This window comes from Ostrea edulis, chromosome 1 (genome assembly GCF_947568905.1).
Source record: "Ostrea edulis chromosome 1, xbOstEdul1.1, whole genome shotgun sequence".
NCBI classification, from domain to species: domain Eukaryota; kingdom Metazoa; phylum Mollusca; class Bivalvia; order Ostreida; family Ostreidae; genus Ostrea; species Ostrea edulis.
The window spans coordinates 59676674-59703094 of NC_079164.1; the positions used below are offsets into that span (position 1 = coordinate 59676674).

General features: G+C 35.4%; 1 protein-coding gene and 1 long non-coding RNA gene across 7 annotated transcripts; one reads left to right on the forward strand and one right to left on the reverse strand.

Moving 5' to 3' along the window:
* On the forward strand, positions 1 to 25208 carry LOC125649413 (uncharacterized protein C18orf63-like). 3 transcript variants are annotated; one of them, XM_048876974.2, is made up of 15 exons: positions 1 to 163; positions 3262 to 3340; positions 3652 to 3708; positions 9927 to 10038; positions 10172 to 10213; positions 10287 to 10363; positions 11443 to 11552; positions 12312 to 12408; positions 12579 to 12655; positions 21179 to 21359; positions 22043 to 22729; positions 22828 to 22885; positions 23696 to 24108; positions 24211 to 24303; positions 25017 to 25208. In XM_048876974.2, exons 1-15 carry the CDS (start codon positions 21 to 23, stop codon positions 25149 to 25151), a joined length of 2361 nt encoding a protein of 786 aa, XP_048732931.1. In that variant the 5' UTR covers positions 1 to 20; the 3' UTR covers positions 25152 to 25208. The 3 variants fall into 3 exon arrangements, with proteins under 3 accessions (XP_048732931.1, XP_048732918.1, XP_048732924.1); XM_048876961.2 differs by lacking the exon at positions 12579 to 12655 and having other exon boundaries at positions 21264 to 21359; XM_048876967.2 differs by lacking the exons at positions 3262 to 3340; positions 12579 to 12655 and having other exon boundaries at positions 33 to 163; positions 21264 to 21359.
* LOC125649431 (uncharacterized) lies at positions 9681 to 26346 on the reverse strand. Of its 4 annotated transcripts, none has more exons than XR_007360689.2 (5): positions 26215 to 26345; positions 21183 to 21266; positions 12566 to 12746; positions 10201 to 10357; positions 9681 to 10044 (listed from the first exon to the last, which is right to left on the reverse strand). It is a non-coding gene; the product is annotated as an uncharacterized LOC125649431 (long non-coding RNA). The 4 variants fall into 4 exon arrangements; XR_007360686.2 differs by having other exon boundaries at positions 10201 to 10452; positions 26215 to 26343; XR_007360687.2 differs by lacking the exon at positions 26215 to 26345 and adding an exon at positions 23680 to 23761 and having other exon boundaries at positions 10201 to 10452.
* Positions 26347 to 26421: the final 75 nt, after the last annotated feature.

Consider the following 26421-nt stretch of genomic DNA (forward strand, 5'->3'; position numbering starts at 1 on the left):
ACGAGTACTGTGCATATGCAATGTACGGCAAAGATAATAGCTGTACCCCTGTCATTGTACTGGCTGAGTGTCCTCCTTTAGAGGAACTGATAGCAATCACTGTATGTATAACGAGAAACCTTCAAACTTCATCGTCTCTTCAACCTCACATCATAAGATGCAGGTAAGTTGCACGTAAACGTGTTTCTCAGCATTCTGATTCTCCTTGAACTTGATTTATTTCTATAATGAAACTCCATATATTCAGGCGTGTCTTTTGTAATACAAATAAAAAAGATAATTAAGAAGATTAATATTTATATATTGCGGTTTAAAAGGGTTGGATTATGATGAAAATTGTAAAATAGCTAGGACATGATTTATTTCCACACATGTAGGCTATAGTAAAAGAAATTTAATTTCACAAAGGAAGAGAGGAGGGGTGTATAAAAAAAACAACTAGTGTGATGCAGTGAAGTGTGACATTTTGGGGTCATACTGTCAAGAAGTTCACATTTTAAATAGCCACATAGGCCTAGATAAAAGGGGACGTTATACGTCATCCCTGTCATGCAGATTCAAAGTTATCCACAGTCTAGTCTCGTTCAACCAGACACTCGGCTGTCTCCGTAAATCTCCGACGAGCAGAGAGTCTGGTAAAGACACGCGATAATAACTGTTACCGCTGGGGAGCGCTAATTCTAATTTAGTTTCCGTTGGATTCTCTCTGACATAAACAGTCAATTCCGAAATTTGATGCTAATTAGTTGATCCTTCATTCGTGATACTAATGGGAAAATCATTACTTCATGTACAATGAAAAAAAAATTACGCTCTTTGTTAGCTGCAGAACTGTAGCTCTCTGAAAAAATATTTTGACATAACAGAGAGCTACAGAGCCACCCCTTATAAAAACCTTCGATTTACGGCGCACAAAAAGCTGCGCACGGTTGAGGCCCTATATCGTTGTATTCTTGAGTTGCTGTCTCATAAATTTAATATAAAAAAATTCTTAACATATTTTCCTACTATACTTGTGTCTAAACATACCTTCAAATATTCATTAAAGCCCCATACGACTTGAAAACTCCCAGCTTCAAATGATTTCGTTTGTTTACGTTGCCATGTTAGGTAGCCGGGTCAATTCGTACCCTGTTGTTGTTGGTATATATTCATAAAATTCGTTATATGTTATGTATTTGCTCTTCATTTATCATTAATACGAATAATTTATAGAAATTAAAAAATTTAAGTTTTTCTAAAGCTAAAATAAGCTCTTGATTCATGAAAATGCTACTAAAGTCCTTAACATTCGTGTGGCAGGGATGGAGACCGCACCAGACTAATGAAAGCCGCATTGCCGTGAGTTTAGATATTAAAATAATTATTATTTAAAGGCACTGGGATGCTACATTATTTGAAATATTTAACTAAAATATTTGTGGGGATATGAATTCACATCTAGACGTTATTGTGCAAGTATGGAAATTAACCAGGATTCGAATTGACCCGGCTACCTAACATAAACGAAATCATTTGAAGCTGGGAGTTTTAAGGTCGTATGGGGCTTTAATGAATATTTGAAGGTATGTTTAGACACAAGTATAGTAGGAAAATATGTTAAGAATTTTTTGATATTAAATATATGAAACAGCAACTCAAGAATACAACGATATAAGGCCTCAACCGTGCGCAACTTTTTGTGCGCCGTAAATCAAAGGTTTTTATAAGGGGTGGCTCTGTAGCTCTCTGTTATGTCAAAATATTTTTTCAGAGAGCTACAGTTCTGCAGCTAGCTCTTTGTCAGCTGGAAATTGTACTTTCACTTTTGCCTCCTAAAGTAATTTTGATAAAACGGTTTTACCATTTCCCGTCGGTAGTACAAAAGTTTTTATAAATACTCTAGTTGTAAATCCTGCTCTTCGGATATTTACGGGAAAAGCAGAGCGTCTGGTTGCACGGGACTATCTACAGTCATATTTCACATCTTCGCCCATGGGGAGCGGAGTGGGCCGAAAACCCTTGGCGAGCGAAGATGTATATTTCATTGAAAACAATTTTCTGGTCTAAATTTTATCACAAGTTAACCTTTTCAATAGCCTACATGCCTACAGAAATATCTGAAAAGTTTAAAAATTCCAGTGTAAAACTTTAGAGCTTTGAAAACTGTATTTCTAATTCTAGGTCAAGAAATTTTTATATGAATTTGATTTTAAAACATATTGTAAGAAAAGTGTAACTTAACACTACACTAGGCCTAATGCTTATATTTCCACATGTCCTATGTAGCGTGGTGCCTTAGATGAGTCATTTTCCATGTTTTACGCTATATATTTAATTGAAAAAGTACTTTTTGTTTTAAAAATCATTCTGAAGTCATTTTACTCTATAGATCATTATGAAATCGAAAGCATCTGGACATAAATTTCTTTGAAGGAGTTTTATGAGAAAAGCTTTGACTAACAATTGCAAAGATATGACGATTGTTTATAGTACTCCATTTTATCATATTTCCGGTGTAGGAGTAAAACAAAAGCTTTGAATGTACTGTCGTGTTTCTGCGTATGGTGATCAGAAGAAATAATCCTCTGAGAAAATGCAGAAATTGTAGACACTTATGTTGTTAATAGTAAAAAAAAAAGTGTAGTTTGACCTTGAATTTGAAAAGTGATTGTTTTCAATGACTTGTGTAGTGAAAAAATAGAAGTTGACTCATTTATGGCACGATAGGTTTTTGCCTCTTTATCTTTTTGAAGTTGCTCACAAGCATAGTTAGAATTTTTGTTCACTATACAAAATAAAAATTATGTTTAGAGAATTAAAAAGTCAAATATACTTCAGGGTGAAGGTCGCATGACAAGGTCCAAGTTTCTAGAATGGGAGTAGTTGTTTAGGGACACGTCAATTACCGAGAGTGTTGTGGTTTCTCTGTAAACAAACCCTGGACCGACCTGCTCCTCCCTCCTTCTACATCTAACCCCCCCCCCCCCCCCCATATTCTGTCGTAAACTGTATAAGCTGGTCTGAGGCACCAAATGTAACAAGGTAAAGAGAGAAAATATGATGGACCAGTTAAATCAGCTGCTACCTCCGGCGATCAAACCCGGATGATCGCCATATTAAGTTCACCTTTTAACTCTCTGTTTCGGCGATTGTCAGGTAATCGACAAACCGATTATTTACATTTAAAGGGGGATTACTTGAACCAATTTGCCATCAAATTTTTTAGTCATAGAACATATATGAGGTTAAAAATATTAAAATATTCATTTTATCTTGCAGAGAGCTAATATTCACAGAACCAGATATTATTGCAACGCCATCTTTTAATTCGGATAATGTTTTTCACCTTGTATTGAAGGTAATAAATCTTATTAGAGACGCTTTAAGTGTTCAACCATGATAACTAGATGGCCATGAGTTAAAAAATACCCCCCAAAAATTGTTTTATAATTTTGTAAAACTAGTTGTAAATGTTTCGAACGGTACTATTTGAATTTCATAGTGTCATACAATTTGATAACTGGAAACCCGATAGTCAACATCACTGTATACTCATAGTACAGAACATCATTACTAGTATTTGGATTTCAGAGTGTTTTTTTATAACATGGAACTCGATAGTAATTTTCACTGCAGTAAAAATTATAAAATGGAAGCATTTGATTTCAGAGAGCTTTGTTTAACACCGGGAAACTACAGACAAGGTTTTCCAAAATTGGCTTACAGGTACAGTGTATGATGTATTTCTTTAAAATTATGAAAATGGAAACATTGAGTCACTGTCAGTAAGTACATGAAACTGAGACCGTGGTTTCCACATGTTCACAGACCATCTGATATAAAGTATATGCAAGATTACTGCAAAGTACTGTCACTTTACAATATCATGGGAAAGAAATTCCAAATGTCCATGTTTCCTTTTCAGGTCATATTATCGCATTGTCTCGTCAGGAACCTTCTCTTTATAATCGTTTACCCACTACATTTTAGAGGTCAAGTCCCGTCAAGATAAATTTTGTTTACTCTCCTCCATTATTTAATACCCATATCAAAAGTGATTTGAATTATTCCATTTTTGAGGAGTCAGCCAAAGGTCAACTTGAGAATAGCAAAGTTTTCCTTCTTTACCCTACCAAATGTAAGCGATTATAAATGTGAATTTTAGCTAATTATTAAGTTTTCATATTTATAGATTTATGGGTAGTTCCACGCTGGGACATTATTGTAGTTGACTGTAATTGAAAATTGAAACAAAAAACAACCAAACAAACAACAAATGTTAAAGCTGAAGATCAGAGGCTAATGTAGGGAAATAAGAATTTCTATAGTAAGCTGGCAGACAAGGGACGTAACTTGCGGTGAAGTGCTGAGGATGGGCTCGATCCAAATGCCCTTTGGTGATGATTGTTGCAATTGTATGCTGTATGGTTAGTTGGGTGACCCAAATCTCGTGACGTCAGTTCTGTTTTGATAATCGCTATATCATTCTCTTTAGTGACTCCTGGCCATGACACCAGGTCTGGTGTAATCATTTTTATGTAACATTTTGTAATACATGTCACGCCAAGCCTAGTGTGATCATGGCTATCTCATTTCTTTAGTTCACTGACTCCTGGCCGTGACGTCAGACCTGGCATGAAAATTTTTTATGCCATTGCATGTGTTCAGTCCACTGACTCATGGCCGTGACGTTGAGCATGGTGTAACCATTTTTCCAATTTACATGTATTTATCTTCGATATTGTCTAATTGAAATAATATCCTTTTCCTCATGAATGTGAACAATGTACGTATGTATCTAGATAAGTATAGTACTATTATAACGACTGGAAATATTTTGACAGAGATGAATGTAAAACGTAAATATAAACTAGTAATCCTAATTGTTCGCGAACAATTAGAGGGCTTTCCACCTACGATGATTTAAAAAGAGATATTTAAGATGATGTTAGAAACTCAAAACGACCTTGAAAATAAAAATAATAGTTTTCACGATGACTTTGACCTTGACCTCATTTTGAAGGTCAAAGGTCAAGGGTCTTTATGCAAACGATCCCATGTCTCTATCTATATTAATATAAAAGCTATAAGCTTAAAAAAGGTTAATCAAGACATTCAGGGGCAACAACTTTGTTTAGCGGTTTTCGGTTCCTTTCGGTTAGCTTCTCAATGCTAAAAATACTATGAAAGACCTTGAAAATGAAAAAAAAAACCCAATAATTTTGATGTTGACCTTGACCTTTGACCTTGACCGCATTTTGAAGGTCAAATGTCATCGGTCTCAATGCAAGTGGTCCCATGTTTCTATATTAATATAAAAGTTATAGGCTTAGTTAATGATATTGGAAACTTTCAGGGGCAATAACTATGCTTAAGGGGTTTCGTATCCCTTTGATTATTTTTTCTTTGCAAGAGGGTTTTACTGTGAATTCATTAGCGAAGGTTTCATGTCTCTATGACTTTCCGTTAAGTAGGAGTAGCGATAACAAGGTTTTCAACGCGAGTCTCCGAAATTCACAGAAGGGTCAAAGTTCAAAGTTATAATGCATACTATCAAAACCAATCAAGAAGTCAATACTTACCCATATAAAATTTCAACGCTATCTTAACCAGGAAAGAGAGAATAAAAAGTGCTATTTTTTCCTCTTTTCTGATGACTTTGACCTTGACCTCATTTTCAAGGTCAAAGGTAAAGTATCCTATTCCAGTTGGTCCCATGTCTCTACGACAAAGCGTTCTGAAGTTCGACATGTTTTACGAATAAATCGCAAAACGTAAAGAGGCAATAACTCCCTATAGGGGACACTGAATCCCTTCATTTGAAATTCTTCGCTTCTACTAATTACCCTCTATGCTTTAGAAAAGGTTTCATCTTCCTATCATTTACGGTTAAAAAGTAGAAGCGATAACAATGATTTCTGCGAAAGGTCCAATAACTCCGTAAGGGGTCAAAGTTCAATTACGTTGGGTGACCTGTATTCGTTTCTCAAGAAGTACTATATGATGGACTATAAAGTTTTTCAATAAGTCTTAAGACGAACATTTTTTTTTTTGACGGCAGGAAAATAATAAACAGAACAATAACAATAGGACTTTCCACAGAAAGGTGGAAAGCCCTAAAAATAATATATTTCGTTTTTATACGCCTGTCTTTAAACGGGACGTATTATGGTACAGCGATGTCTGTACGTCCGTCATTCTATCCGTCCGTTGGAGGTTTTCTGTTTCTATTTTCATTTCTCTGTCACATATCAAGCTGAAACTTGCTATGAAGCTTCTTTGTGGGTCACTCTAGATCATGCTGCAATTTTGATCCACTTTCAACTCTCTTGGAGGAGTTTTGCGCCTTTATTTGAAAATTAATGTTATCTGGAGGGTACATAATTTGTCCGGCTAACTCCTACCACAATTTTTAAATGAGGACCTTCTTATTTTACAGAGTATTTGTATGGGTATTGAAGATGTACATGTGGCAAGGATTTTGATTTTCTTCAATTTTTGAGAAAATTACGCTTTGTTGAACTTGGACGGTTTTGGTGAAATATTACATAGGGAGTACATTATTTGTCAGTCTAACAAGTGGGGACCTTCTTATTATACCCCCCGCAACAAGTTGTGGGGGGGGGGGTTATACTGGAATCGGGTTGTCCGTCTGTCTGTCCGTCCGTCCGTCCGTCTGTAGACGCAATGGTTTCCGGGCTCTAAAGCATTATCCTTTCCACCTACCGTCACCATATCATATATATGGACTACCCATGAGTGAAGATGTTCCCTATCGATTTTGGGGTCAAAAGGTCAAAGGTCAAGCGCACTAGACATCAAAGTAACAATATGGTTTCCGGGCTCTAAAGCGTTATCCTTTCCACCTACAGTCACCATATCATACATATGGATTACCCATGGGATGAAAATGTTCCCTATCGATTTTGGGGTCAAAAGGTCAAAGGTCACGCGCACTGGACATCGAAGTAGCAATATGGTTCTGTTTGTCGTGCCATTTCTTATTTACACTCAGAAAAGAGGTAGTTTATACCTATTACCAACACCCTTTGGGAGATTGGGGTAAGCGGGGGGTATTCTTAGTGAGCATTGCTCATAGTACCTCTTGTTTACAGAATGTTTGTATGGGTATTGAAGATTTAAATGTGACAAGGATTTTGATTTTTAAGAAAATTCCATGTTGTTTAACTTAGTCAGTGCTGAGGAAATATTGTAAAGTGAGTGCATGGTTTTGTCCTTTTAACTCTTGTCAGTTTTATAGCTAGTTACAGAAGCAGTAAACAACTTGAAGATCTATTGCAAGGATTTTAATTCTCAACAATTTTCTAATTTTGTTTGATGATTGAAATATTTACACGTTGTTGAACTTGGTTAATTTTCGAGAAATATTTTCAACACAGAACTGTTGGTTTTGCATGATTTGTCCATATTACAAGTGAGGACCTTCTTGTTTTACATAGTTGTTGTATGGATATTGAAGATGTACATCAGTGACATGTGGCAAGGATTTTATATTCTTCAATTTTTGAGAGAAGTATACGTTGTTGAACTATATCAGTTTTGAGGAAATATTATAAAGTGAGTGCATGGTTGTTTTTTTAAACTCCTCTCACAGTTTTAAAGCTAGGTCCTTTGTAAAGAGCTTGAAGATATACGTTTTGCAAGAATTCTCAACATAGGGATGTGTTGCTGAGTGAAGTTTAAGGATGTATGAGAGTCCAAGAAATTCATAATACAGTAAATGCGAATCCAAGCGATACATTTTCTGTGGTTTGTCCGGTCCAGTTCATTATGTGTTCGGACAAGTCAATCTGGTGACGTTTCGATATTCTTGAAAATAATTCTCTACGGGACGTAAAACAAACAACCAAACTCCACCCGAGGAGATTACTCTAGGGGTGTAATACCACCATAGATAACATTTCTATAACTTTATATTATGAAATATTGTGTTTGTAGTCGACTCTCCAGTCGAAATAAACTAAAAGCGGCCATTGCCATTTTCAATCGGAGATACGTGCATACCGGGTGGGTGTAAATGTAGTCCGGGACATATGTCCCGCGATGTCCAATATTGATATTCGCCGATTTATCGTTATATGATAGTTTTTCTTTAAATATTTTACTAAATATGTTTTAAGGCGATCACCAAGAGTCTTCATTGTGAATTTGGCGTATGACAATTGCCTAATTATTTAATAAATGGCTTTTATTTATTCTTTAGAGTGTAAAAGTAGTCTCGAAGATTTTATGAAGAAAACACATTTCCGGTTTTTGTTTTCGCCTTGTTAATAATTAAAATGAAATTTTTAATGTGTTTTATTTTGCTGTTGATTTTGCTTAGATATTGTTTGATATAACAAAAGAATTTTCTAAATATTTAACATGCTATATGAATGCTCGTCCTTCTTTTTCTGGGACATCGTTTTGATGGTTGACTCGACAACACTAGTCTAAAAATAAAACCGGAAAAAGTTGACAGTTTGAACCCGTTTTATGAATAGCAAGGTAAATGTTTTGAAACGCACGTTTAGTAAGAAAATTTAATTATAACTGATACATAAAATATTATAATTTATAATAAGTATAAATAATGAGCATTGAAATTGAATGGTCAAATTCTTTCAAGTTATTGGATTGGGTGTCGAAGTTTTCCCCATTAATATTGAAAATTAAAATGTATGAGCGATGTGCTTGCTGATTTTCAAGTTATTTTATTGGATGTAGACTGCTCATAAACCAACAACTACAGATTTCTAATACAATGGCACAATTTTTCCATTGCAAAATTGTGTACATAGGTTTACAGCAAAGGGTTCATGTACATATTTCAAATCTAAAATAAAGATTTAGCAAAATATATATCAAATGAAAAATCTTAAGATTATAGCTCTTTAATAGAGGGCTCTATGTAGCAAGAACTGAACAATATAATTAAATTAGACATACTTTACATGCTTGATTAACTTACGGCTAACAACCCCTACGCAATGTCACTTTTATTATTTTTCTATATTCCACGCTATTATATATGAATTACATTACATTAACCTCTATGAAATACATTAACATTGCTATTAGATTATTTTTGAGTTTGTAACGAAGTGATATATCAATGTTATAAATATTGATAATAAATGCCAGCCCTTACCTGAATACGGATTTGATGTTTTCATCTCCGTCCGGTTCTTTTATTAATATCTCAATTAACTGCGATGTCCCGAGGGAAAAGGGGGATAAAAAGGCGTTTACAATATTAATCAGTGTAATCGTATGAAATAACCAGAAATAAGGGTGTCTTAGGATTATCAACAGGGCACAATACTTAAAGATTATATGTGTTTTATACATTAACGAGGCGTAAACAAAAACCGAAAATGCGTTTTCTTCGTAAAATTTTCGGGACTACTTTTACACCCTAAAGAATAAATAACAACCATTTATAAATGATTGGGCAATTTTCACACGCCAAATTCACAATAAAGACTCTTGGTGATCGCCTTAAAACATATTTAGTAAGATATTTAAAGAAAAACTATCATATAACGATAAATCGGCGAAAATCAATATCGGACATCGCGGGACATACATGTATGTCCCGGACTACATTTACACCCACCCGTGCATACCACACCCGATCTCATAATACTTGATATTCATTCAATGTTCAACATGAAATTTGTTTGCAACTTCTTTGATATTTTTGTATTGTATTGTTTATTACCAAGAACCATACAGTTTATAGGTTTAACGTTTTTACATAGAACAAATAAACATGAATATAAACAAAAGTTATACATAAAGTGAATACAATGCAGGTTAGGTAAATGGACACAATTCATTGTGATGTTGATTCCTGTATACTGCTGGCGTAAAGCATCGCAGTTCATGCCCTCGTGTGTTTACAAAATTGAAATTTATTTCTTAAATGTCATTATGTTTAGTCCAGTGACCCTCAGGCTGTGACATCAGCCCTGTTTCAGTCATGCCTACACTACACATTGTTGGCTAGGATCGCCCCCTCCTGGAACAAAGCAGGACAATGGCTTATTCAGGGTAAGACTGAAATCAGTTGCGAAAAAAAAAAATTAATAAACATAAAAGAAACAATTTCAAGCTCATCTGTAACATTCTCCATTCTCACATTTAAAAAACTATCTATGGTATAATAATTTCTTTCATTTTCCAGGTCGAGATTTTCTATCACACCAAGGTTACCTTAACGCCGTTAGTAAGTACTGTGTTTGAGTTGTCGTTCCTGGTATTTTTCTTCAGTGGCAGTGATTCTCTACACTTCTTTACAGAGATAGACTTGGTGGTCACCCATACACAACTCCACATGTCCCTCACAGCATCCACCATCAGGTTTCCAGTTCTACAGGTAAGTATGATGGTGGTCACTCATAGTCAGCTCGACCTGTCCGACACTCGCCGTCAAGTTTACCTAGCAACGCTGTGTTAAGGTTCCGCCTAAGTCAATTGTTTTGTTTCGTGAAGAAATATTAAAATATTAGTATGCTAAATTAATTGCATATGTATGTAAAAACTTATACGGTACCAATTTTGATGCACCAGATGCTCATTTCGACAAATAATGTCTCTTCAGTGATGCTCAACCGAAATGTTTGAAATCCGAAATAACAATGAAGTTTTAGAGCTATATATGTATATGAGAAAAAAATCTTGTCACGTAGGATGCAGTAACGCTAACCAAATGGTTTGAATTTTATGCTTGTACATTTATCAAGAAAATGAACAATTTTTCAACATGCTTCAGGTGAGAAACCTTTACATGAACCATCAATAAAGGACATACCAGACATGTGTATTTTTGTTTTGTTCATAAATATGAACCAATCACTTGAGTTATTGAAGTAAAAATGTAAATTGAAAGTAACTATTTTCTACATTCATTTTTTGTTATAATCACTTTTGCTTCAATAAACATTTATTTCAGATACAAAAAGAAAAACAATAACTTTGGCATGTCCTCAACTGATGTTTGAAGATAATATTTACAAATATTGTCATTTTAAAAAAAAATATTTACTTAGGTCTTGAAGCATTTTCTAAATTCCTTCTACTTTCTTAGCAGTGTTTTGATATAATTTGAGTGGAGCCTCTTGTTTTTGTTGTTCACGAAATGAAGACAAAATATTTTCATGTATCACATATTCATGTTGCGGACGGTCGGACACTGGGCTAGAACATGTCTGACTTAGGCGGAAACTTAAGCAGAATACTACGAGTACGGACCCTTTAGATCTTGGAAGATTTAGTGGTTGGGGTACTTAGTTCGTTATTTTGACTCAATAATCGGAAAATCTGTTCGTTCCTGCATATTACATTCATGTACGAGGTCTATGGACATCGAATAACGGAAAAGAAATGCATGTACATGTACTGTGTTTTTGTCTATATAATTTGCATAATATATATTTTATGTTTGTCAAATTCTAGCTGTGTGACATTGAGGTTCTTCCAGCTAGCCAACGGAAGTTCATGGAAGATCAGAACTTTGTCATATCGGGAGAATCCATCGGTTCAACATGGTGTCATGTATTGCCCAGGTACATGTATATTGTTGTCATTCCTTCGCAACACGGTTGTGGTGTTAATTAATATCATAGTGACCTGCCCATTAATTTTTTCGTCATGCTGTTTGTTGGTTCAGTCTTGTGTATAATATTTAGGTCATGACTCGTTTCTGATTTTCTTCAAACTTGCAGGAATGATTCATACGTAAATGCATTTAAATTTTGGAGGGAACTTCTGAAATTTTTTGGGTGCAAGACATACAATGTACTTGTCATCTGGTTTTTGTTAAACTTTTAGTAATTTGCATAAAGGTTTGTGTTCCTATTGTTCTTCAGAGGTTAATGATAAAGGTCAAGGTTTCTGGGCGTAAAATTCCAAATTTCTTTGTTAACAAGTTTGTAATTGCACTTCTTATTCAATTTTTATCAAACTTGTAGAAATAGCATTTTGCAGGAATATATCTGTTCCTTTCTGTTTTCAAGGTTAGATATACTTAAATCCCTTGTATTTTTTGTAATGTATCATATTTGATTTCAATCACACATGCAAGGATACTATCCTACACAAAGATCTGTTTCCCTAGTGGTGTTCAAGGTTTGATAGACAAAGGTCACGAAGGAAAGGAAAATTTGAAGTCCCTAATTTTGATTTGAACGGTACTTGCAGCAATGTTACCTTACAATACATTATGTTTCGAAAGGATGCCCCGCTTTGCAGAGCCTTAAAGTTTTTATCTCCTCATCGAATTGTGGAAAACTTGTATGTCAGTAATTTTTTGTTTGTAAAACTAGCATGAAGAAAGGTGAAATAATTAATGTAAGTCGACAATTGCCGACAGATGGCCCATTCAGGACATACAAAGACATCAAACGGCACTGGAAAAATTCGGTAAGTAGTTTTTAAAAATGACGTAAACTAGACTTAGTCAAACGTTTCTCCGTTAAAAATGCACTGAATAAGATTTCACAGTGTCGCTTATCAGTACGCGCATCAAAAAAGTTTTATCATTTGTACAAATAGAAAAATATACAGGTAGAATATGTACCTATATTTTGCAGTACGGTTATCGACTTCCTGAGGATGATGTAATATACTATCAAATCCATTTTAAACCCCTGGGGGACCGAGTGTTTACATATCCTTTTTAATCTGTACCAACACTGATATCTGACAGACCAAGTTTGGGTAAATCCACTAAAATGTAGTCCGATCTCATTCATTATGACCTGCAAATTTTAAGGACATAATTCACACCTCTATAAATTACAGTACAATGATTTGATTTCTTTAATACTGAAGATTGACCATTCTCAACACATGAACTTTGTATTTGAATGACACAGAGCCAAACGCAAAACAGTATGAAAAGGGATGCAAACGTTTAAATCATTTAATGCATCAATAGTCGACGCAATGAAATTGGATATTTTTAGCTTTTCGATGGTTAAACAATTACTAACTGTAAATTAATGTGGGTTTTTCTGGTTGAAATTTGTCCTTCGTCATCATCGTTACTAAATATCACATTTTCAACTTCTACAGAATTACTGGGCCAATTTCAACTAAGCAATGAAATATCAAGGGAAGAGACACAATGCCTATAAGATTATCCTTATCGTTCTCGAAATCAATAGGACAAGGGTCAAGGTCACTTATTTGGAAGAACCGGTTTCTGGATGAGAACTATTCTTATCATTTGAGATTTAATAATAAAACTTCTCATGAAGAGTATCTGATGTGGATGACCGATATTGTTTGTAAGCCATAATGTCGAAGGTCACTAACTTACTGATAGTGAATAGTTTTTGGAATGATTACTCCAATAATGTAATTCAGCAATGGAACTTTGTAAGAAGAATCTTTTAAGGAGACCCAGACTAATTGATTCTTGAATCGTATGAAGTACGTTCACAACAAAATACAATATCCCACGTATGGTTTGATTCACACAAAGGCGGGTCGCTTTGCCCTTTCCCATGAACAATTTCTGGATACGCCACTGTGCACGTATGGTATATGGAACATGCATCTTTTAAAATATAAATCACGTCAAATCTATATGTTCAACGTACGTGTATTTTGTAAAACGTACCGGGGTATGGTACAGTTACGTCCGTCCGTAAACTTTTCATCTTCTCCAAAACCACTGGGTCAATTTCAATCAAACTTAGTACAAATCATCCTTTGGTGAAGGGGATTTAAAGTTTTTCAAATGATGGGCCATGCCCCCATCAAAAGGGAGATAATCACGAAAAGGCAAGAATAGGGTGGGCTCATTTTAAAATTTTCTCAAGAACCACTGGACCAGTAAAGTTGATCTGAACATATTTCATTGTAGATGATATACACAAAAGGATAAGAAGCAAGTTTGTACAACTTACGAGTTCTTCTCCTTTTTACCTAATACATGTAACACACAATTGTCATTGAAAAAAATGATATACAGAAAAGTTTAAATTACAAGAAAGCTTTCTGACATAGTGAAGATTCACATTTGTTAAAATCATTTCCCCCAGGGGTAGGGGGTAGTCACAATAGGAGATCAATCTTTTCAACAACCACTGGTCTAGAAATGTTGAAATTTAAATGGAACCTTCCTGACATAGTGCAGATTCAAGTTTGTTAAAATCATGGCCCCGGGGGTATGGTGGGGCCACAATAGGGGGTCAAAGTTTTAAATGCGAATATATAGCTTCCTGACATAGAGTAGATCCAAGTTTGTTCAAATCATGGTTGGGGAGGGGGTAGTATGGGGCAACAATAGGGGATCAAAGTTTTACATTCAGATATATTGGGGAATTTTTTTTTTTACAGTTTTCTTCTCAAGAATCACTTAGTCAAAAAAGTGGAAATATAACATGAAAGCCTCCTGACATAGATTTCAAGTTGAAAATATGATCCCCGGGAGTAGGGTGGGACCACAAAAGGGGATCAAAGTTTTATATGCTGATATACTAGTACAATGTATATGAAAAATCTTCTCAAGAACCACTGGGTCAGTAAAGTTGAAATTTACATGAAAGCTTCCTGATATATGTGCAAATCATGGTCCCTGGGGTAGTGTGGGACCACAATTTTATATGTTGATATCATATACAGGAAACATCTTTAAAAATAAATCTTGAACTATTTAAACTAGGGCTTTCATATATTGTATATACATTCTTTACGGCAAGACATTTGTAATCTTATAATCTTAACCTGGAAGTTTGAGCTACTTTTGATAAAGACCTGACCTATTCAATATATGCTAAACTATTTAAGGTAGATCTTTCATATTTTGTATATATATATATATATATATATATATATATATATATATATATTATAATTGTTTGTTTGTGCTTTATATGTATATTATATATATATATATATATATATATATATATATATATATATATATATATATAAAGCACTAGAATGACCAACGACATGAACAATTGGAATTGTCAAATTTTCGGGACAACCTGTCCCTTCGTCAGGACGGGAAAGGATTACATTATGGAGAAAACACAAATATAATTAACAATAAGCACTAAAGCTACACTACAAAACTAGCTAAACACTTTTCCAGCGGATTACATGTTGCAGGCTCTGTTATTAACTCAAAAAAGAATAAGAATCAGAGCGTGAACTCATCATGTCTGGTCACTGTGGTATCAGTCGGTAAAGTGTGAAATTCATTAATGGACGAACTAACTTGGCCGATTAAAAGGTGAAACAATTAATCCGTGCATCGTGGTATTCTCCCCTAGATCAAACTGTTGAAAATCTAAATATTTGTGTTTTCTCCATAATGTAATCCTTTCCCGTCCTGACGAAGGGACACGTCAGGTTGTCCCGAAAATTTGACAATTCCAATTGTTCATGTCGTTGGTCATTCTAGTGCTTTATATAATTATTTTCCCTGACCATTGTATCTATATAGATCCGACAGTTTTGGATACTGAATGTTGTTGGTTCTTCAGTGCTTTATATATATATATAAAGCACAAACAAACCATTATAACACCCAACCTTACGTTTACCCCCTAGGATCTAAACGATACATGTGATAATCAATTAATTAATATATATAAAGCACTAAATAATCACAACGCTGCCTAGCAAGATTGTCAAACCAGTGCGTAAGTCCACTCGGCCACAACGACTATATATATATATATATATATATATATATATATATATATACATGTATATATTTCTTATGGCAAGACGTTTCATTTCATATCATGACCTTCAACCGGGGTTGGAATAGGTCCTTAGTACCCCGTGCTTGTCGTAGAAGGCGACTAAATGGGACGGTCATTCGAATGAGACCGCAAAAACCGAGGTCCCGTGTCACAGCAGGCGTGGTATGATAGAGATCCCTCCCTGCTCATAGGCCATAAGAGCCGACCATAGGCCGAAATTTTGCAGCCCTTCACCGGAAGTGGTGATGTCTCCATATGAGTGAAATATTCTCGAGAGGGACGTTAAACAATATTCAATCAATCAACCTTGTAACATTGAACTGGGAGTTTGACCTACTTTTAAGAAAGCATAACCTATGAAATGTACCCGGAACTATTTAAGGTAGGACTTTCATATTCTGTATATATAATTATATATAGTCTTTATGGCAAGACCTTCTGACACAATGGTGTTTGATTTTTTTACGTTGAAGTTTGACCTACATTTTAAAAACCCCTGACCTATTCAATATCTCCTGAATAATTTAATTCCTCCTAAACAATTTAAGGTGCGTTTTTCATATTTTGTATATGAATTTCTTATGGCAAGGCGTTTCATTTCATAATATGACCTTTGACTTTGTGACCTTGGAATTTGACCTACTTTTAAGAAAATATAACCTGTTACATGTAAATATCCTCTGAAATATTCAAGGTAGGGTTTTCATATTTTGTATATAGATTCTTTTCAACAAGACCTTGTCGTACAATTGTGTTTTATTTTGTGACCTTGACCTAGTTTTTAAAAACCCCTGACCTAATCAATATCTCCTTAACTATTAAGGTAGAGCTTTCATATTTTATGTATAGATGCTTTATGGCAAGACCTTGTTATGTCTTGTTGTTTGACCTTGTGACCTTGACCTGAAAGTATGACCTACTTTTAATAAAATTTGACCTATTCAGTATCTCCTGAGAGCTTTCATATTTTGTATATAGATTTCTTATGGCAAGGTCTTTCATTTCATAACATGATCTATGACCTTGTGACCTTGGTATTATCCAGAACAGCAAGATTATGTTAGTCATATTGGTATTGAGACATTTCTATGATATATGAATTCATTTTCATTTATGTTTTGATCCTTTGATTGATAAAAGATTGATGAAAGAAATCGTTTAAAAATCACAGCTACCAACAGCAGGGCCAAGGTGACTCAGGTGAGCGATGTGCCTCATGGGTCTCTTGTTTCATTACATACACTCTGTACGTCGGGTGTATATGTTCAACTTTTGTTGGGTTAAACGTATGGTATATGTATGTGAATAACGTACATTTACATATGGTATTGGATGGTATACATAACGCACGGTTGATATACATGTCTTCGCTATTCTTTTACTATACGACTTTATATTAATTCATTACAAAATAGTGAAAATACTGAGATTTTCAAAAAAAAATTCAGATGTGCCCCAGATTTTAAAACCATTTTCATACAATTGGAAGTTCTTTTCAGAAATGCATCACAGATTTAATCAAACAAACAAGATGTTCGCTGGCCACATCACTCACCTGGATCACCATAGCCCTGCTCTTGTTCAGCTGTTGTAATTTTTAAAAGAATTTTTTTCAATCTTTATTCCCATGAATATTTTTGAACCCATATTAAGGCCCCAACCTATCCTCCAAAGGGTATCGACATAAACGAAATTGAATTGACACACTATGGGAATGCCTCAATAACAATATGACTAACATGACCATGTTGTTCTAGGTCACATATTATGATATGAAATCAAGGCCTTACCATAAGAATATAAATGCTCTACAACAGGAGCTATTGAATTTCTTAAAAGCAGATCAAACTCCAAGGTCACAAGATTAAAAAAAATTGTTGTCATGTTAAAGTCTTGTCACAAGAAATCGACATATGAAATAGCCCTATCAGTTATGAGCAAGGTTAAAGCTGTATGACCCGATGTTCATGTATTATTTTTGTACACAATTACTTTAAAGCAGATTAATTACTTTATAAAGTTATTAACTTTCCCTTAATTACATGCTTGAAAACATCTGCATGTAAAATAAAACAGTGCGAATATTATTTAGAAAGTAAATATAGTGGCTACATATATAAATCATCCCATAATAGACGTCTATAAACAGACCCACGCGCGTCAGGGGAATCCCAACATGATGTATTAGTTCATACGCAACTGTCTAGTTTTAAGACTGTAAGAGCATAAAACAACGAATTACTAAGAGGTATTTGATATTTTTATTTCTATTCAACTTATGGTACGGTACTGTTATAACAAAATACACAGCTTTACACAGATAAGACCACCAATGATTTGAAAGTTTGAACTGGTCACGTGACTGTCACTTGAAATGACAGAGTGACGCGGTTATTTGTAAACATCGATTTAAAATCAAATTATTTGGGTTAAAACAGGTGAAATAATTTATGATATGTCGTACAGTCTCATAACTACATACGTCCGATGATTTAATAGCGTTTTTACGAGATGGAAAAAAATATTGTAATTCGGACCATACAGCTTTAAAGCAATACAAGCTGTAACTGACGGTATTTTTTCAACTATCCAATTATTCACCAAATAACACCTATTGGTTTAACTAATATAATCCCCAAGATCTCAAGAAAAATTCTGCAAAATAAACAAGGGGATATTGTTTGAGAGCACACCTACAATGAGTGTTTCGTACAAACCGCCATTGTGTCGTATACACGGACATGGGAACGATGATTGCCGAACATAATCGGGTCGCTGAGACCGAGGCCATATACAAAGACGGAAACTGGCGCGAATAACTAAACGTGTCGGTTGTTTTAAATATTACGTTGTTTCATGAATGACTAGAAATACTATGCAAGTGTAAAAAGGTAATAATTACGCAAATGTGCCACTCAAATGAAATTTTGATTATGAATTTTCTATAAAATTGGCACGTTAAACTGTTTACAAATCTAACACGTGCTCAGTGCCTCTCTTTCGCTTTTTCCGAACTGGTGACCTCCAAGGTCAATGTACATCGGAGGTTACGATCAGGAATTACTGACAGGATTACAATGATTTATGAATCTATATTTTCTGCTGATTTGACGGGTTTATTGCTTCAGATTCACTTTGATTCTATTAAGTTATATATATTCAATCACAAAAATATTGACTATTTGTTCTTTTATTTTTTAATTTATTTTCCGTCAGTTACAGCTTGTATTGCTTTAAAGTTTTAGACAGTACAAAAACAATATTCCCCCGACTATAGTTGCAGGTACATAAAAACAACTTGAATTCACACAACTTGGGGAGATTTGCGATTCGATATGATTTAGTGTGACCCTCCTACTCTTGAAAATAATTTGTTTTAAATTAATAAAAGTGTGTAATCCCATATAAAACTTTTATCTCCTTTTATGGCCCCACCCTGCCCCTTTGGGGCCCTGATGTTGAACTTGAACTACTTAACCTGTAGATGTGGGCATATCAATATGATTAACCATGACCCTGCTGTTGTCGGGATAAAGATTTTTGAAGATGTTACTATATAAATTAAGGTGTAAAACTTTGATCCCCTTTTGTTACCCCAATATACCCCGGGACCATGATTTGAATACACTTGAATCTGCATTACCTAGGGATGCCTGCTTAATTATATAACTAATCATGGCAGTGCTGTTATTAAAAAAATGTTATCTTATATATTTCCATGTAAACTTTTGATCCCCTATTGTAGCCCCACCCTACTTTCTGGGGCCACAATTTGCACAAATTTGAATCTGCACTACCTGGGGATGCTTACATATTGATATGGCTAATCATGACTCTGTTATTCTTGAGAAGAGGAGTGTTGAGGGTGTCTCCTATTATGCATGTTAACTTTGATCCCCTATTGTGGCCCCACCTTAGCCCGGGGACCATGATTTAAACTTGAATCTACTTTGTATTAGGAAGCTTTCACGAAATTTCATCTTTTCTGGCCCAGTGGTTCTTGAAAGGATTTTTAAATGACCCCACCCTATTTTTTTCTTTTCTTAATTATCTCCCCATTGGAGGAAGTATTACCCTTCATTTGGACAAACTTAAACCCCCTCAACCCAAGGATGATTTGTACCATTTTTATTGAAATTGGTTTAGTGGTTCTTGAGGAGATTTTAAAAAGATGCCACAAGATCTTCACTAATTCTTGATTATCTCCACTTCAAAAAGGGTGTGGCACTTCATTGAAACAAACTTGAATCCTCTTTATCCAAACATGCTTTGTGGCAAGTTTAGCTGAAATTAGCCCTGTGGTTCTGGAGAAGTTGAAAGTATTAAAAGTTTGCAAACAAACGGAAGCCGGACAAAAAGTGATCAGAAAAGCTGACTTAAGCTTTCAGCTCAGATGAGCTAAAAAGAGTTACTTGGTAGAAATAAAGATTGATAATGTAATACAGAAATGCATAATTCTACAATTCAGGTTTTTTATACCTGTACGAACATAATGGCCGTTGTAACTAAGACTACAATCATCTGTAAAATTAATTCAAATGTTACGTCAGGTGCTGGTACATTTAACTACACAGACTGTATTGATCCCAGGTCTGATTTATTCCGGCACGGCACCTATTACTTGCTCTAGTAGAGGATTATGTGTATTTATATATACAATGTACCTTGATAAAATGTGTTCAAATCAAAATTTTGCGCTTTCACTATGTAAATGAAATATTTCATTAGTAGGATGTCAAACTGCATACTATCCGTCATAATTATATATACCGATACACTCCCTGACTGCTGACGACGTCTTATTAACCCTGACCGCTGACTGCGTCTTATTAACCCCGACCGCTGACTGCGTCTTATTAACCCTGACCACTGACTACCTCTTATTAACCCTGACCGCTGACGACGTCTTACTAACCCTGACCGCTGACTGCGTCTTATTAACCCTGACTACTGACTGTGTCTTATTAACCCTGACACGTCAATGTCAGTACACTGATCTACCCAACTACATACTCTTACGTATTTTGAAATCAATCAATCTATTAATGTCACTATTCCACTATTTCTCTCAAACCTCTGACTTTACACTGACGTGCGCCCGAGTGCCCTTGACATTCACTGTCCGGTATTTTAATCTATCAATGTCACTATTCAATGGTGGATCCAGAAAATTTTCAAAGAGGGGGTTGCGACCCAAGTTTTTTACCTTTTCTGCCCAAGAAAAAAAAGGGAGGGGGTGAAGGTCTTAAAATATGACCAAAACTTACATGTACCTTTTTAAATATATATATATTCAACCAAAGGGGAGAGGTTGTAATCCCCCCTCTGGATCCGCCACATATATTCTATTTCTCTCTTACCACTATCTATTTGCCCCGTCGTTCGCCTGAGGGCCCGGGACATTCACTGTCCATTATTTCAATCGATTGTCACTATTCCATTATTTCTCCTTAACTACTGACTACTTACCCTAATGTGTGCCTGAGGGCTCGGGACATTCACTGTCTCCCCAGGGTGGACCCCAGACCAATTCTTGTGGCTTTTATGCAGGACCTGAAAAACAAAATGCCCACAGTGTGTGGCTATCGACTACAGCTTCAGACAAAAGCCAACTATCTAACAATGGATCTCTGCTCAGCTAATCAGGTTAGTGCTGCTGTTTGTTATGCCAATATTATAAACTAACATGTACAATTCACAATCGTATAGGTATGATAATTTTCTATATCTTGCTGAAGCTATTTTAGAAGCCTCCCCTCTGATACTAAAGATTCTACAGTTGTAGGACTAGTACATGTTTATGTGACGGAGCATTTTCAGTATTCAGTGTTTAAAAATGTGGTTCAATACACGTATCAACACTTCGCAAAAGTTACGTCCCTTGTCCGCCATCTCCCGGATAAAAATCGTATTTCCCGACGTTGGCCTTTGTAATTTTCCTATCTGCAGCTTTGACATCTGTTATTTTCCCATCAATTGCAGTCAACTACAATATGCCCCAGATTGGGGCAACCCATTAACTTGTATGAAAACTTGGTAATTGGCTAAAATTCACAGTAATAACATCTTACATTTGGTAAGGTAAAGAATGAAAACTTGGTTTTTCACCGATTGACCTTTGGCTGACCCCGCAAAGGGACGTAACTCGCGGCGAAGTGTTGATAGGTGTATTGGTGGAGAGTATATCATATGTGTAACATTCATATCTCAGTTTGATGGGAGCATGAGAATGAAAGTATGTAGTCAAACGAATGGTATATTTTAATTCAGTGGATGGAACGGGGTAAGAAAAGAGTGTATATGTATAACATTTAATCGTGTTTTACTAGAAGGAGCACGGGAAGACTTGTAACACCAATCTTGGTCCTACAAAACAGACTCCTGGAAAAGTCATCTACAGAAACTTCTCCGTCTTGTCTCAAAAGTCATTTAGTGGTGACCTCTCATCTCAGTTTTCGTCGATGTCATCTGTACATTCCACAATGTCATCGAATAAATCCCACTTTAGAAGTAATTCACAAGCGGAGAACGTCATGCAAGGTGAAAGCACAGGCGTACAAAAGACTAATCTTGATGGAAGTATTCACACAGGCGTACAAAAGACAGATCTTGATGGAAGTATTCAAGATGAATTTACAAAAATCCCAGAGAATCGAAGTCAAACTGTTCTTTGCTCAGGTGTGAGATTTGGAACACAAAAGAAACCTAGGAATGAAGGTTTCAATTCCTTGGGAAGTAGGGATACACTTGCCCGTGACAGCCATGTGCCACTGCTCTCAGATAAAGTGAGGTCCAGTAGTACCATCAATTGTGAAGAAAGAATCATTCCGAGGTTCTCTGCCAAAAAACCCAGCAATACTGTAACACAAACCATGTCAAGTCCGGGTTCCCAACCATCCAGAATCGTTCCTGTGTTCAAAGCAAGGAAAGACAGCACACAGACAAAAGGGTTGGGTAATCAGCCACAGAAGGGCTCGGGTAAAGAAAGACAGAAACAACTAAGTATATCACACGGAGTAAGTATAGATTGTTTAGTAATTCAAAGTGGGGGGGGGGGGGGGGGGGTTCCCGTTAAATATCCATAAGTTATATAGTACGGACATGTTTTCTTTAGGTCCAAGAAAGGTCGAGTGTAGCATCCAAGATCTCAGAGATGATGGTACAAGCACAGGGTAAATAACATCATTCTTTTCTCTCAACAGACAAACTAACATATAGATTAGAGACTGACAAATCAGTAAATATACATCTAGATTTTGGTATACGTTGTATTCAATGCGTCTATGAGGTTTTAATACCACAGTCATTTTCAAACTTTTTTTTATCAAGATTTTACTTTTTCAAAATGGTTTATGTATCAATTTGTTTATTCACCCCCAACGCATAAACTACTTGCAATAATAGTTGGTCTATAATCAGTCTTTAATGAAATGCATCGAAAAGATCAAATATGTAAATCAGAAGCAGTTACTTTACCTTAATAAAAAAACAAAACTCTGTTCTAAGATCTTCAGCAATACAGATTTCAAGAATTACGATCCGGGTGATGCTTTGGTATATACCGAGTTAAAAAAGAAGGATTGTGACGTATCGTTGTTCCCCAACAGATTTCCCTGTAAGGACGCTTACATTAAGTTCGACATTGGACAATTCATATATGTAATCAAGACAATTTCGCAAGTATCATAGGTCTCTCATAATTCCAATAGGAGGATAAGCATTATCTGATTATATTTATGCTAGAATGGAAAATGTGTTTGATGCTTTATAAAGAAAGATACCTTATAATCAGGAGGTATCGTACCAACAATAGGGAATTCTTTAAAAATATCCCAAAACTAGCTTTTGTTCCGAAACAGATTGTTTTTGTCAGAAGTACCCCATTGGTCCCGACCTTAAAACCACGCCGCCTCCCGAAGCAGGAAGATATTATTATTATTATTAGATATCATCCTATTCTATTTACTGTTCTTTGTCTTCAGACAAAGCAGAAAATCCTGCAAATGTTCCGATTCCTTCTCCCTCTACACCATCCAGTATTAGACCAGTCCACCCTTCTACGCTGTCCATTACCCAGCCAGTTCACCAATCAACGTCATACATTACCCGGCCAATCCACCAATCAACACCATACAGTACCCGGCCAATCCACCAATCAATGCCGGTCCTAAAATCACTCCACAGAGCATCTCTACAAACCACTACACAAAATATCCGTCAGACTAAGAGTACAACAACTCGTAAAGCCTTGGGGACTGTTTTACGATGTGAGACCGGAAAATATATCAATGACCTCCATAGTCAGAAACCAGTTCCAGGATCAGTGGACCTTGATTCAGATGACGAATTCATTCAGTCCCTTGATGTATATGTGAAAAAGAGAATTACAAACGAGGTAAGTTTCGGAATAATCAGATCGGATTTCAAAATGTTTCAACATTTCAAGAAGCTACTTGATCACATCTTCACTTCTTTGTTATTTTAAACAACGTTGTAGACATTCGACAGCGGAGTCTCCTTAACGAAGAAACCCCGGACCAAGCCTACGATACAGAATGTGGACGTTGAGGCTCTGGCGAGAGAGGAACAGGTACATGCTGTTTATTACTTAGTATCACACCAAAATGATTCAAGAATTAGGGAAAATACATGAGGGCATGAACGTTAGAATTTTATGAAAAGTGTGAAGCGTTGCAGTTCATGCCCTATCGTATTTTCAAAAATAAAATTTTATTTTTTTATATTTACATTCTACTTTCATTTCTGCTTGATTTATCAGCCGTTGAAATAAACGTACCTATTTATCAAGATTTATTCGCACATTGTTCACAACTACGTCACATTCATGAGGAAATGGCTATCATTACAAGTGGTAAGGATATCAAAAACATTGGAAATGTAAGTATAGTACATTGTGACTTGCCTGAGCATGCATATGTGCATCTAAAAAAAATATAAATACCACATAAAAATAATTCCTTAAGGTCACCTGATAATTGCTATAGAGTATGGGAAGCCTTTGAATATATCTGTTGGATTCTAGATCAAACGTAATAGGTCAAGGCTATATTTAAGTGAAATGTCTTGTGTATTGGTGCCCGTTACATGTATAAACCGATAATGTATTAACTAATGATGTGCATTGTAATTGCATATGAAGCCAAATTTTAAAAAGGCACCTTCTCGTTAGTGTTTCAGACATTTCTTTATACTTCGATTTCAGATCCTCGTCTAGAATTTCTTTGGTGTTTGGGAAACTCAATAATGCAATTTTTAGGCTTGATTCCTGAAATTTCTTTTCAGTTAAACAAAGTGAACAACATTACATTGATGACGTGGCTGAAGAACAGAGGTATACAGTGTAAGAGTAGAGATAGAAGACAGGATCTGGTGACGAAAATTCTCACTGCTCTCAATGTTCGCCTCAGTGAACAGTGATTGTCAAACTGGTTATATGGAAAACATCCAAATAAACAGCATATTTTTCAATCTTAAGTTTCGAGTTTGTGAAATTAATTGTATTCAGGAGACACTCTTAAAACATTATCCCTGAAAGAATGACCCATTTCCACAATCCATTTTTGTTTTGTTTTGTACAACTTCGGCAGCTGTGTGGACTTGGGCTAAGTCCGTTTTGTAACTGGGGTACACAAAGGAGTCGCTTAATCATGTGTCTGAATTATTCTGCAAATTGTCGTGTTGATGATCGTATTGTAGAAACACCAATACTTTATGATTAGTAATTTACAGAATGATGCTCAATTTAGTATTTAGAGTTTTGTGGCATTTTGATCGAGTGTGTACTTTGGTCAAAATCCCGTCTCAATTTTGGACGCAACTTAGGTCGACTAGCCAATCTACAACAAAAGTTAACCTGACTTAAATCGTCTTTTATAAAGCAGGTAATTATAAATGTAGAGATATATCTGTCCAAGCTAGTCCAAGTCCTTGACAACCAAGGAGTGCACACGCACCGACACCGATGATACTTGTATATGTACATGAAAAAATGCCATATGGAAAAGATAAAGAAAGCTATTTTTACCTGAGTGATCAGAGTTAATTTATATAAGTATTTGCAAGTACACCTCTTCAGTGCATGCCAGAATATATTCTACATATACTTACTTCTTTGATACGTATTCTTTTAGAGGAGCTTTCATTTTTTATAAAAATACACTGTAGATAATATCATGAGCTCCTCCATGAAACCCGTGTTTCGAAAGTTCTAAAAGAAATGTTTATTCATATTTCTTTGTACATATTTTTGATGACAAGTCTTTATTCATATCATATGAACCATTTCGTATAGAAAGATGTGAATCACGACTTTTGACTACCAAAAGAGCAATAATGTAAAACGCATGAGAAATACTTCTTGAAAAGGACTTGCAAAATGTGCCACCGGTTTTTTGTTTGTAAATTAGGTTACAGATATATTTTCTTAGCATTCCCAATATAAAACTATCAAAACAATATGGTAATAATACAATGTACTTACTTATAGAACGTAAGCTGATTATCGCGGGCACGACTCTCCCTCGGGGCCTTCTTCAAAAACATATTTACAATGAATACATGTATACTAAGTGTACATTTAAAAAAATGATGAGAAACGCCTGTTGCTAACGAGCACAGGCTATGGAACATGTATGCTTATAGTGTGTAGATATTAATACTGTAGATAGATAGATAGATAGATAGACTA